Source organism: Lycorma delicatula, chromosome 2, assembly GCF_047948215.1.
Source record: "Lycorma delicatula isolate Av1 chromosome 2, ASM4794821v1, whole genome shotgun sequence".
NCBI lineage: Eukaryota > Metazoa > Arthropoda > Insecta > Hemiptera > Fulgoridae > Lycorma > Lycorma delicatula.
The window spans coordinates 79804232-79819529 of NC_134456.1; the positions used below are offsets into that span (position 1 = coordinate 79804232).

Below are 15298 nucleotides of genomic sequence, written 5' to 3' on the forward strand. Positions count from 1 at the left end.
CATCGTTGTCGAGTTATAAGCATTCAGTGTCGCAATGACGGAAAAATCGTGGTAAAACGAGGTAAAACACGCTGCGTGAACAATTCTATTGCATTTTACATTCGTAATGCGTACAATAACGAAATTTAAATAGGGCTATAATATTGATAATAATATATAATAATTAACAACATAACTAATTAAACGGCTATATCAACCGATATTATTTTCTAAATAAAAATTAACTTCCGGTGTTAATATCAGCTAGTATTTATTACTTATCGTAAATGAAACAAATCAGCTGTTAACAACAGTGCAGTTTGTATTACGTTGAACCAAATGCAACCGATGCAACTTATTAATCCCTGAAACTTTTTATTTATTTTTATCTCTGGGACCACCGTTAGGTATTGCTTCAGAGGATGAGATGAATGATAATTTTTGTAGCGTATGAAAATGCCGTGCTTGACGTGGATTTGAACCCGGGATCTCCGGATGAAAGGCCGAGACGCTACCACTCGCGCCACGGAAGCCGGCAACTTAGTAACTAAAGTTTTGTATGTAATGCAAAGATAACGTAAAAATGAAATACATTTAGTTCTATTTATTTACTTTATTTAAAGCAACTACTGACCAATCGCTCAGTTATAGCTGATTAGAGATAACTTTTTATAATGTGTGGGAAATGTCAAACTTGACTGTGATTCGAACCCAAGACTTTCTGAAAGTTAAAGACTTTGTCATAAAAGTAAACTTATGTTTAACTCTAGCCGGCTAGGTAATTTGAATTAACAGCTATTTAATTATTCATAGAAAGTGATCGCTACGAAAGTTATGTATATTGCCTATTTATAATAATTGTGGTAGAAAAATTCCATGTTAAATACTGCAATATCTTGATACCAGTTAACTTGATTAATAAATAAAATAAAATTCCATCCTTTTTTCATAATTTTGCATTCTGCAGTTATATATAAATCTTACAGAATATTAATTGATCAGCGGCCTGAAGTAATATTACTACACGAAAAATAACGTTGTAAAATATGACGCAGTCTCAGTTTTAGCTTTACTGATCGCCCATAATGGAGTTATCTGGATTAATTTGTGCCTAAACTCTAGTTAGATTTCAATAAAAATGTTGTTAAAAGAATCAGTCGTATGATCCAGCATATCTTAAGTTTTAAACAAATATGTTTTAAGCTGTACAAACAAATACATGTTTACAAGAATTTTTTTATTTATATTTGACGATAAATTTCATTTTATACTGAATTCTTCTATAAATAATGTAGATACGTAATTTTATTGTTTCGGGTTGGCACAGAAATGATGGCAGTAAAAATAAAAAACATCCTTTTTTTAAATATTACATTTTTAATGAAATTTTATTGGATAAATAGTTAATCAATACTATTTTTTTGTATATTTAGTAAATTTTAAAGCATTTTTGAGATAAGGTAAAAAATAAAACTTGTTAGTATAGTAATACAGCTTTGTCTAATTTCGCATCTCTCCCCAACATAATAAAAAACATTTTCATATCAAAAAAATTAAGCCAGTGAATAGATTTTATTTAAGAATGATAACATTATAAATGTAGTATGATCCTATCTTTACTACATAAACAAATATTACAAAAATATTTTAAATAATAAAAAAAGTTGACAACACAGTTATTTCTGATGCACGGCTTACACTCACAATTTAAAATATTTGTAATTTTATTTAAATATAATATTTTTCCGTTTATTTAATTCAGTGATTATAATTAAAACGCTCGCGTATATCGTATTTAATTCGCGCAGTTGTAGCGGTACTAACGGCGACGGTCGGCACTAACAAAAATAATGTAATTTCACAACTTACTTAGAACAAAATTCACTTGTACGGTCGGCAGATTGGTGTAAACGTGAGGCTTAACTCACCAGGTACCGAGTTAACCAGGCGATCGAATTTGAGACCCAGACAATCCCAATTACTTTTTTACACTTTAAATTTTATTACTCATTTATTTAATTCTCCCGCTCACCTGTGACGTCACAACATAGCAGGCGACTACAACGGCTTTTCGTTAGTTCTACCAAACCTTTGAATTATTAACTAAATTAAACAACATAAATAATTAATATTTAACATGTAAAAAATAATTTGGTTGGCAACCTTGTAGAATTTCAAATTTCCCGGTCCAAGAGGACGAGGGAAAAGGGAACTGCTCTCAGGAATAAAAAGGAAATTCCAAGATGGCGGACTGCGACACTAGTGCTTCTTGTGGTGTACAGGGTGTACTATTGACACAGTATACCCACTTAGCCACTAGTTTAGAGAATTTTTTGGGGTGGGAGTGCGATTTTGCAGACTTTTTTTTGCAAATATTATTATTTTTTAATTAAAAAATGTGCCTAAGAAAAATATGACCTTAATTAAGTGAAATCTCAAGATACTGAGAGTGACCTTGCTCTACAGACTCACCCCCCTTGACCTTTTAAGTTGAAAATTTAATGGCATCAATATATAGAAATAATCTGACAAAGTTTGATCAAAGTCAGTCTTGTAGTTCTGCTGATATAAGGTAATTTAGTGGCCAACACCGATCACACACACATACATACAAACATTAACATCCAGAAATTTTCCATCCAGTTTTTTGGGTTCCTTAGGTGTCCAAAAATCAAGATCCAGTGAAAACCGCATATGCCCAAATTGGACTGATTACAATACTTTCCCTCTAAAGCTATAGTTCTGCTATAGGGCTGTCTAGACGAGAAAGTAAAAATATATGATAATTAACACAGAAATTAATTCTTTACTTTAGAAATGATTTTACATGTTATAAGTTGTTTATAATTTTTAAATTCACTAGCAGGATGGTTTAATTAATCGGTATATTTTGTAGTATTAATTTTATGTTTAACTGGATTATCATTTTTGTTGCAGTAAATAAATATTTTCTCCTTTGTATAAACCTGATTTTTTTGGCTAGAATGTTATTAATTTTTTTTTTAACTTGTTTTTTGTTTTAATATCATGAAGGAAAGGGGATAAAGTTAATTATTTATGTCAAGGGTATAAAGAAAGAGCAATTGAGGGCACCTGTACATAATTTAGAAGGGTGCTGACGTTGTTAGTGTATTATTGGTGGTAGAGCTGACATTGTAAAATGAATCCTGCCTATCATAAATGAACCACTCTAAACCAGCCTCCTTCTCTAATATCTTGTACTGACCTGGCTTACTACAAAATATTGTACCGACCTATTTCGGTTTAATATACGAGAAATATGATGATATGATACATGCTGTGATAAATTTCTTTGTGTCTCCTGTTATTAAATACTTTCATTCTAATAGACGCTAGTTATGTTATTCTTTTTTAATTATAATTTTTAAAAAAAGACTGCCATTTAAAGGAATAGCTCATGTATATGTTTTATGTTTAAACCTTTTTAATAACAAGTTACCCTGCCCTTTAATCAGAACTTTAATGTTTATTTATATTTTGATGTTTACTACATGTCGTGTTATAAAAATAACATTGCATTTGCATATAAATGTACTGTATCCTAGAGATACGTAATATACTGATGGGGTGGGTGTTGTAGCAGCAAACTAGCTCAGCCGGAGCACAGGCTTATTGATCCAAAGAATAAGGTCATTCTAGGCGTGATCCCCACCATGTTTCCAGTTCTGTAGATTTCCTAGTCTCATCTTTATTTGTTGGATAAGTTTTATAATACTTTGCTGATTTTTTTTTTTTTTTTATATATTTTCATACATAAATATTAGATATATTACTATATATATATATGTATGTATGATGTAATTTAAAAAAATCATTTTTATATTTCAATTTTCTCTACATTTAAAAAAAAAATCTGTAATTTTAGTGGGTTTTTTAAAGTTAATAGTAAATCTGTAAATCTTTATTCCTGATTTATAAATAAGTTCATAATGTATCACAGACTTGTGAATTAGTATCTATAAAGAAAAGCTTCGTATTAAAAATAAGCTTTAATGTTTTGTTCTTAGTCTTAATACATTGTTTATATATGTTAGTTCAACATATCTAGTCAAGTAGTTAATTTTGTTTTCTTAAACTCATTATTTATGGGTCAGTCAAATATTTATAGATGTAAATTGAATTTTTTATGGTGATCTCATATCTCTTTTCTGGTGTATAAAAAAAACTTACGTTTACACATTTTTTCAGTTTAACTTATTTCTTAGCCATCCTGAATTTTTATCTCATATTAATTTCAATGATGTATTCATCATCATTTTTTATTTATACTAGGAAACAGGTGGACTTCTGGCCTGCCATGAGAGTTAAATTATATATTTCATTACACATGATTTTGTTGAATGTTTTTCCCAGTTGCAACTTATTACCATGAATTTAGCATACTAACAACAACAAAAACTTTTACAATGAAAAGCTTCAATATCCTGAACATTTTTAGCTGTTTCTTGAGTTGTGATTTTTTAACATAGCTCTAATCCCCAATCTTTTCCTTTATATCCCCAAAACAATAATATAATTTTAGGTAAATCATTCGTATCAAGAAGTAAAAATTGTTTGAACGAATGAACTTCGGGCATACCATCATTGGTCCGCTCTCTGACAATGGCAGCTAAAATAAAAATGTGAGCACATACACAACAAACAAACAAAGAAACCCACACACATCCTTTTTTATATGTAGAGTATTCATCAGTTTGTGCAATGTGAACTTTGTTTAGAACTTTAATCTCCAAACTTTTTATTTTTTGAAACTTCATAAATAAATGTTGACCAAATATATTATTTGACTGCGTACTAAAGGAGTTTTCATACTTTTTTTTTTTGGACAAATACTATTAATAATGGTACAAGTAAAAACTTCTATTAATTAATAGAAGTTCTAGAATTAATAGGATTAATTCAAATAGATCTTCTGGAAGTATAATTTTCAAATAATTTTAAATGTAAATTGCTAATAATTTTTATATTTTAATCATGTTGTGATTAATCAAAATTTTGTTATTGGCAAATGAATATTTTGAGAAATTAAATTTGTAAAGTTTTGAATCGTAAATATTTTTACCTTTAACTGTAAAACCTGTGATGGATTTAGTCAAGAGTGGGATGAAAGATTTATAAAAGAATATGTGCAAAAAACCCTAATGAAAAAAGAAAAAGAAATATGTTTAAACTATATGAAATTCTGTATGGTGAATAAACCAAACTAGCGGTTCCTAGTTGTTCATAATATAATTAAATAAAATTGTAACTTGTATAAATTTACATTTTATTTAATAGTCTATTGATAAATTACTTTTTTATTTTTTCATAAAAAAATAAGACATCCTTGAAAAAGTCTAGAACTGTCTACATGCCATCTAGAATTTTGAGTTCTGCAGGACTACATTTTGTTTTAGTTTTATTTTAATTTCAAATGAATTTCCAGATCATACTTACTAATATTATATAATTTACCATGACTCCGAAGGGTCATGGTAAACAAAATCTACTTACTAATAGTGAAGTATGTAATTTCAGATTTATAACTTAAGCATTTATTGACATTTTTTGTGAACAAAGATTATTATTTTAAAATTATATTTTTCATCACTCTTCCTGAAAACTTGTTTTTCAGTCATGCCCAATACAATATGATGGACATTTAAAATTGATACTAAATTATTGAATTAAAGTTATACTTATTGTGAAAGACTTGTTATTTGTGTAATGTTTTGTTTTTCTTTTATATGTCTGTTTTTTATTTTATTTTTTATCCGTCCTTTATAATGTAGAAATTATTGATGGCTTATAAAATATATAGATGCAATTAAAGTTGTGAAGACTTAATATAATTTTGCATAATTATAAATTTCTCACTTTAGGTTTGTAAAATCAGTCCCATTTACAAGAAAGTTGAAATGTATGTACTTTCATCGGTTTGATTTGTGTTATTGTTTGCATAATATTGTATCAATAGTATAATGAAGTTCATGGATAAATGTGTACTATTCCTTTACTAGGTTAACATAGTAAAATTTCATTCAAATCTTATCATCTTTTACTGCACATCCTGTTAATATTTTTTTTCATATCTTTTTGCTCTCATTCGATCGAAATTAAAGCAAATGTATCTAAATGTTTTTTTTTTGTTTCGTTATTTTATTTTAGTTATATTTACTAATTAGAACTAATTAGTTTTTCTTTTGTTAAAGGTTGATGAAGGTGTGAAGAATGTCAGGAATAAAGGATGAGATGGAAAAACGAGACACAGGATTTGCTCGAAGACCGACTGCTTTTGATGACCAGTCCCATATTACATAATTCTGAAAATGGGCACTACCTGATGTGTCGTAATAGACTTTGTAACAGTGAATTTTTTGTTCTTTTTAATACTATTTATTACAAAGATGTGCGATATTCAAAAAAAATTCTTATGCCCGCGTCTTGTGGACTATTTAGCAATTGTTGGGGCACGACCTTCGACATCAAGATCGGCAAATAGTGCTTCAACAAGACAGGTAAATTGTATAAATTTTTTTTTCTATGTTTGTCCTGAATTTAAAAAAACAATCATGTAATTTTAATTTAGTATTATAACCTCTTATAAATATACCTTAATAAAAAAGATGAGATGGTGGAAACATTATTAGTTCTGCCTGAAGAAAACTGTCAGTGAAATCTTTATATCATATTTTTCTAACCTAAACTTTGGTTTTCATATTCTTGTAGTATTCATAGTATATTTATAATATTCTTGTGTATTCATAATTTTTCTTTCTTCAAATTTGTTAACATCCCTTACTCTGTATTTTTTTTCAGCACCTTTCTTTCTGTTATTACTATCACCAAAAAGTGGTGAAATAGAAGTGTCTGCCTTTTATCTAGAAGTTTTAAATCCTGGTCAGGTTTGGCATTTTTTCATATGCTTAAAAAATTATTAATTATACAGAAGGAGGGGAGTAGCTGTAATTGAGTTTAGCCTGTAGTTACTGGGGGAATAAGTAATTTTTTTTTAATATTATACCACCTCACATGTGCTTTTCATGTGTTTTAATGAGAAAGATGAGATGATGAATGAAACAATAGATGAAAAAAGTCACTCTTTCCAGGAATCAAATGTGAGACCAAGTGATCTAGAAGCCATCATGGCGTGCTAATATTTACATTATTTAGTCAGCCAAAGTTTCATCTTTTAAAGATTTTCTATTTTCCATTTATTTCTTTTCCTTTTGGTATGCAACATATTTTTTTATTTTAATGCTTCTATATTATTTACTTTTTGACTATTCACTCCTTTTACATCCCCCTTCACACCCATAACTTAAAATTTATAAATATTTCTCCCTTTATTTCTCAAATTTATATGGATAAAATTTTAATGTGATCGAGCCTTCAACCCTTTAGGGTTCAGGCCAACTTTGCCTAAATTCATTTAACCGTTTGTTTATAAAACACTCCCATACAAAGTCAAAAAATCCACCCCAAAATCACACCAAATGACTTCATGCTCGCACCTTCATACAACTTTGATGTAAATAAAGCCAAACTTAATAACTTTTTCTCAACACTAAATTATATCCTCATGACTGAAAACATCTTTGCCCTAAGTGATACCCTCCTACCTAATTACTACAAAAAAATCAACCCTAAAAACTGACTATATCTCCGAGATCTGAATTCTGATTTCAAACTCTGGACTTTTGCTATGATAATTAAAAGATATATAAAAAATGCTAATCTTTGCTGGGAATGATGTCTTGTCATGTATGTTTTTTTTTTTGTTTTTAATTCATATATGCATGTACAATATTTATTTTCTACTTGGAATTGATGATGGTTCAGAATTACATTTTCATTGCAGTATCTTAATGAATTTAAAGAATACCACCTTACTCATACCTGATCTGTGTTGTAAGTCATGCATAAAAAACTCTTTAAGAAAGGAAATTCAAATAACAAACCATGTGACATGTTGAATTCTGATTTATTCAGTTGCGTGTTATGACCTGACCTCACCTGAATATCTTCAGTTGCATGTTATGACCTGAAAGTTCTGTTTTTTAACAATTCAAGTAAAAAGTGTTTGTATCTTAGACATGAAGAAATAGGATACTTTGTTGATGATGACTAGATTTACAGTTCAGTGAAAAGGATTTGTTTAAGTAATGGGCATCTGAATATTTTTAATTCGTATTTAAAAGCTTGTTAAATTTACAGAAAGTGTGTAAATTTTTTTGAATTGATGTTGAAAAGTTGGAAAAACTACAATCTTCAAGAAGTTGCTGAGGCAAATAGTTCAACCTTCATGAATTAATATTTAACATTTTTAGTGATCAGCTGTATTGTAATATTTACATCCACATTCAATTTTAGATGTAGTTATTTAACTTTGGATTTAAGTACCTATTTACTATGGTACAATTTGATGTTATGGATTTCAATCAACACCCCTATTTAAGAGTAGTCAGCCTTAATCTGGGCAAGACCATCACCGAACTGCAATTAGAGTAATAACAAATGTTAATGTAATGAAATCGTACATATTAAACCTTTGTATGTACATTGCACGTATTTAATTATGAAAAAAGTAGTTGGATTCATCTTATTATTATGCTGCCACTTTTTTATTCATCATTATCAAATAAATACTATTTTAAACATTTTTGTCGTTTCTTACAATCTGCTTAATTTAAAACCGTTTAATCATGATTGAACAGCGTGTATTAACAGAATATGAATTACAAATATGAATTTAAATTTATATTTAACTGATGGTTCTCCTCAATGCAATAGACATGCTTTTTGTAAGGATGGTTCTTTTTGATGAATTTTTTTTTTTTTTTTTTTATTAATACGGTAGACCCTGAAATTTTATTTGTAAATTGATTTCAGTACCTTTGCTTAAGTTCATCACACAACTTATTGCCTATTTGTAAACTTTTGACTAGAAATATTAAGATTCTTTTCTGTAATTATTGAACATTTTAAACAATTTTTGTGGCTTATATTTTGTTATACTACGTATATTTTACACAGTTTTTGAATTTGTATTAATATTAATAATTTATATTAATTTTGCATTACATTTATCTAATTTTTGGGTTAAACAATTGAATTTAAAAACAGCAAAAGTAATGATTATGCCATTTGTTTTATGATATTTAAAAGAAATACTGATCGTGAAAAAAAAATCAATTTTATCCAGGCACCTGAACTACTGAGACGGTATCCGGCAGAAGATCACAAGGACTTTCCTCTACCTTTAGATATGGTGTACTTCTGTCAACCAGAAGGTTGCATATCTGTTGGTCCGAGGCGAACTGCTCTACGAGAAGCCACGTCTTTTGTTTTCACATTAACAGAAAAGGATTCAGGTAATATTATTTCTTAATTTATTTCAGCTATTAGAATCTCTTAAACATGTCCTTCCGACTTCTGAGGTGGAGTGGTAGTATCTCAGCCTTTCATTCAGAAGGTCCTGTGTTTAAATCCTGGTGGCCAGGCATGGCATTTTTCATTACACTACAAAGCTTACACTTCATAATCTGATGTCACGCTTTATGTTTTGGCTTTGACAAAATCGATTAGAATAGTGAAAAAAGTATCATTTCAGATCCATGTAATTATTGATTCAGTAGCAGTTAGTACAGTAATTTTACATTAATATTAAAATAAGACAAGATTTTTTTTTAAACATACCATAAGACTTATCTGATTAAAACCAAAATAATAAATATTAATTTTTTTTTGGTGTATGAGCGTTTTAGGTATAGATTAATGAATTAAGGTATGTTCATGATTATTTACAAACAATTTCATGTGAATGTAAATGAACATGTTAACACAAGTAGAAAATATGAAGAATAATTATATAACAGTTACAGATTAGTACAAGGATTATTGGCCAGGTCAGAAAAAAACAAAGAGACTTAGTTTTGTAGATGATATAAATTAACAGTTTTAAACACCATTTTCAAAAAATGTGATTGTATTTATTAGAATTTATAAGATTAGGCCTGGAGGTACAGGAAGGGATCAGATAGAATATATAAAGATTAAGTAGCGATTTTGAAACTAAATTACGGAGTGAAACATATCCATTAACAGAAATTGATTTGTTCACAATTTAATTGTAATTAATGTATAAGCAATTGAAGACAAATAACTGGAATAAAAAATTATGTAAAGGAAGATTGTTAGGAATGTAAAATTTAAAACAACCTGTAAGTATATTAGTCTAAGTACTAAAGCAAAAATATTAAATTCAATAGAAAAATAATGGATAAATGTAAAAATGAAGTAATAAGGCAAAGAAAAGATAGTTAACATTTATTAAAGTAATAGTTGGTAGAAATCTCTTAATTAGAAGCTATGGATGATGGATGCAAAAATCGTAAAAGAGAAGATAAAAATTTGCATCAACGTAGAAGAAATGAAATTAGAATGTGCAAAGTAGCAAAGGAGGACTAATTGAATGATATAGTAATGATGTAGAAAATAAAATAATTATTAAAAATTAATAATTCATTAAGAATTAGATTGAGCATTTTCTTAATTAATTATGAACATTATAGTAATGTGGTTTATAAAAAAAGAACATTTTGGGAAAATAAATTCGAAATAAATACTGATATCATAGAAATAAATGGTAAATTAATTTCAGAGAAAGAGAGAGCTAATATGAATACATAGGGTTACAATCTTTCTATTTTTTCACTCTGTAGATGAGGAGGTAAAAAATTATCAATCTGCAGTGCTTGAAGAGGAAAATAGATTGATGATGTTTTCTAAGAAGTCAGTACTGTGATCTGAATTTGACAAGGCTTTAAATATTTAAAAAAGGACGAACGTATAGGGATTAGTGCTATATCATCTGAATTACTATGCTGTTTGGGTGTGATTGGATTGAATGGGCTGCATATACCAGTTTGCATTATTTTTACAAAGCTGAAAGAATTTATCCAAATATTATTATAATCATTATTTTTACCATAGCAAAGAAAGCAGGAGTAGATATGTGTAAGAACTGCTGCAATATAGTTTTAATATTTCACTCTTCCAAATTATTACTAAGAATAATTTGTACAGAAAATCTGTGTCAATGTGGGAGCATTTTGGATCTCAAGTTAATTTTAGAAGAAAGGTTGAAAAAATGAAGGTTCACCATTTTGTAATATATAATGGAATAGAATTTTTAAATTTTAGGAAAAATATAAGTGGAACTGATATATGAAGAAAAGAGTGTTATTTTAATTTGTACTAGACATGGATATCTGTAATGAAAGAAGATTGAATAAGTAGACTCGCTGGCACATATGTTGGCCCAGGGACTGAAATCCTATGTACTAGCATTTTGCATGCATTGGCCCTTGTTACAAGCAAACTAAAAAAATTATCATTTTCTATATGTCTTTTGTGGTATGGTAATATATAAAAAACAGGTTTCATAAGCTTGCTGTAGCATATGTAATTACTGAGTTTCTAAATTATATATTGATGTTGTGATGTAGGCCTACTTCCTGTTGTATAGCAACTAATACATGGCTAATGTGCTATTTATGAATTGTTGTAAACATAACATGCAATTCTAAGAATTTCATTTACTTATTTTTAATCAACCTCTAACATTGCACTGTGAAGAATCATATGTAAAGTAGTTCATAGTCAGGAGAGAGAATTTGTATTCAATGTTTACAATATTTTTTTACAAAACAATGTCGGAACCAGAATAGTGAGGAAAACTGAAGTGCTGAATACAGTTGTTTAAGCAACAAAAGTATCAACATGAACGGACCAAAGAATTACTTATTAATACACATTATTACTTATTAATACACATGCATGCGCATGTGCGAGTGCATGCCCCACGTACACAGACATGCCATCTGTATTACTGCATGGAGGAACAGGGAGGGCAGTTAATATGAGGTCAGAAGCAATAATATTTTTTAACTGAAATAATTTTATTAGGAGGTATTTTTAATTCATGTGATTATAGGATTTAAAAAAAAATAAATTATAGAATTAAGTATACATGAAAAGTAATTAAATTTAAAACTGTTAATTACTTAAATAAAAATTTTCAAGAGTGTTTAATTATAGTACAACATAAAGTTTAATTAAAAAAAGTATTTGGAAAATTTGAACAATTAATTTTTAACATTTTTAATTAACATAATGACATTTGTGACCGGCATTTTGGTTTAAATTGTCAGAATTTATTTTTTTTTATAATGTTTTGCCTGTCTTACAAAGACCTTTAAAATAATGTATCATATGACCGTATGACTTACTTTTCAGCCACCAGCCATCTGGTGTGTATATGAGCATGCGTGTGTTAAAATTATTAATTAGTATTTTGAATAATAAATGGACTGGTAATTAAGTATTTATGTACTTATTAATAAAAGCTAGTGTTATGCATAGTCACTTCTACATCTATTGTTAACGTATTACTGCAGAAAATTGATTGAAGGTGTAATTTTTCATTTATACTATACTCATAGTTTTTTTTAGACAACTTAGTATTGTATTCAAAAAATGTTTTACTAACAAAACAGCATATCATAATATATTTGTTCTGTTTTATACAATAGCTTTTTTTGTATCTATGTTTTCTTCAACACTCTTGTTATGGTTGAAGTTAATTATTATGCAAGCTGAATAAAATTTACATAAATTGTGATATATTATTATTAGAAACTTGTTTATTTATAATGGTTCAAATTTGTTAGATTGTATTAAGAATTATAATTTTGTGTGTTACAAAGTCAAATTATTGTTTGATTAATTATTATTATAAAATAATTTTTTTTTTAGGCATTGTTCTGATATTCTAATTATTCTAATAGGTCAAATTGACTTAGAACCCTCTTGCCTTTACCATTCTTTACAGTTCACAATATTTTCTTCTAAACTATAGTAAAGAAATACATAAACTATTCATCCAGTGGTATTATGATAACCCTCTGATGTGGCAGTATAAAAATCTGAGTCCAACATTTTTTAAGAGGCACTATTGAGATAAAATGAAGTAAAAACGTTTTTAAAAACTTAATTGAATGATAATCTCTTAAAGCAGAGATATTTCATACAAACATACATATTTATATACTCTTCAGGGAGAAATTGGGGATGGTCATAGTATCTATTCCCAATACTTCTATGCAATTAATCATAAGAATACATATTCAGTTTTAGTTTACTTGATTTTATCCCCATAAAGCTTGAAACTTGTGAGTTGGATATGGAAGTGGAATTTTGTAGCATATGAAAAATGTCATGACTGACGGATTCGAACCTAGGACCTCTAGAAAGGCTGAGATGCTACCACTCCACTATTGAGATCATTGTTATGTATATGTATCCAATCATTAGATTAGAATATTCATTAATTTGGCATTTTTGGATTTGAAATGTTTTAATTATATATGATGGGTCCAACCTACTGATAAAAAAGATTTAATATAGGCATAATTTTAAAAAAAATTTCTTTCTACACTAAGAATTGATCTTAGGACCCAGCATTTTGGTTAGTAGAGCTAATGCTACCTGTGCATAGCTCTACATTTCTTTGCAGTCTTCATATAATGTTACTTATTAATAAGTAAAGGTCGTATTCTGATCTCTTAAACATTCTTTCTACTTTTATGGTGTAAATGTGGCTGACTTAAGTTCTCTTTAGTTTATTAAATGTATGTATAATTAATTCTGTCCCTAATTCTCTGTCTCACTTACTTTGTCCTTCTGGTTTCTCTATTGCCAAGATGATTGCTTTTAAAGAGTGTTACAATTTTAAAAACAAACATCAATTGTTTTTAAATGTATGTTTGATATTAATAGATTTGTTTTATGTAGGAAAGCTCTCCAATTACCCTAATCCACTGCTGATGAGATTGTTTTGTCTCTTAACAATATTTTATTGCTAGGTAGCAAAACTCTTTAATATCTGATATTAAACAATTTCTTTGTGGTGCAACTCAGTATTTTTAGAATCAGACATTTTTTAAAAAAATTCTGTAGAAGTAAACAACATTTCTACATTTCCAGCATCATACTTTTTAGATATATAGTGATAATGTTTATTAATTGAAATCATTACAATATTTTTTAGCAAAAAATTAAGCTAAAATTCTGAAGTTTCATGAAATATGTACTACTTTTTTCTTTTTACAAATTAAATTTTTTTTTTATAAATTGTTATTGGGCGTACACCTGAAGTTATTAAAGAAGAGCAACTGAAAAAAAATTCTTATTGTTGTTAGATTGTACTTTTATTGATTAGCCTTAAATTTATGTATGATGCTTTCATTTTATCACCTGTTCATACGCATAATGTTGTTTTATACTTTTACTATTGTACATCAAATTAGTTGCAAGGTTATTAACCTTTTGTTGCCATGTAGTGCACTTTGTCACGGGAGTGTTTTATTTACATTCATGTTGTGGTATAGTTTTTACCAGGTCATTTATAATCCCCCCATCCTTATTATCATCATCTTTATAGCAAAACTGTATATCATCTGCTTTAAATTTATTGTATTTATAGTTTTTTTCTTATATTATCATCATTTTCATTGATTTTCTTTTTTGTTTAATTTTGATTACTTTAATTATATTTAATTTATTTACCTTAATATGGACTTTAAACATATGTTACTTTTAATTTATAATCTATTTTTATATTTATAATTTATCTTATATTAACATGATCTATGTAATGTATTTTTATGAACCAATCAGATTAAAGATTTAATTATTTTGTTTGTTTTTTTAATTTATTTTGGGTTTGCATTTTTTGTCAGAAGTTTCATGTAATTTAAGGAATTCATGAAGTTTTTAATTTTATTACATATAAATTAATGTAATTTCCTGTAGTTGTTATATGTATCCGAGTACTTTTTGATCAATTTGATGGCTTAATTCACAAGTAATAAGCACTCCTCAGTCAATTAATATTGAAATAATTTATTTTACGAAGTTGATTTGCTTACTAAACAATTTTGATAATGTCTGTGCAATATAATACATTAGTAATGCCTTGCAGTGAAGGACAAACATTTTTTACATAAATATGTTTTACACATGATTAACACATTCCAGAGGAAACTGAAGTTATAAAACAAAAGATTTTCTCAGTTTATTATATCAGTAAATCACTTTATCTCTAGGAGAAATGTAAAATGTACGGCATCATTTATTTTTCTCTTGTTCAATTTATTTTGGAGTGGTATGTCTTCTACGTTTCTCTTTATTATTTTTTTTTCTGTTTTCACTTGATAAACTGTTTCACATTTATTACTTTTCTTTCCAAATTCTT

General features: G+C 27.9%; 1 protein-coding gene across 1 annotated transcript in view; it reads left to right on the forward strand.

Annotated features, from left to right (window-relative positions):
• Rab3-GEF (Rab3 GDP-GTP exchange factor) overlaps positions 1-15298 on the forward strand; it is a 316556-nt gene that overhangs the window by 89929 nt on the left and 211329 nt on the right. The window contains exons 2-3 of the mRNA XM_075355604.1: positions 6192-6497; positions 9185-9353. Coding sequence (XP_075211719.1) covers positions 6387-6497; positions 9185-9353 — 280 coding nt within the window. The 5' untranslated portion in view covers positions 6192-6386. The remainder of the gene's footprint in view (positions 1-6191; positions 6498-9184; positions 9354-15298) is intronic.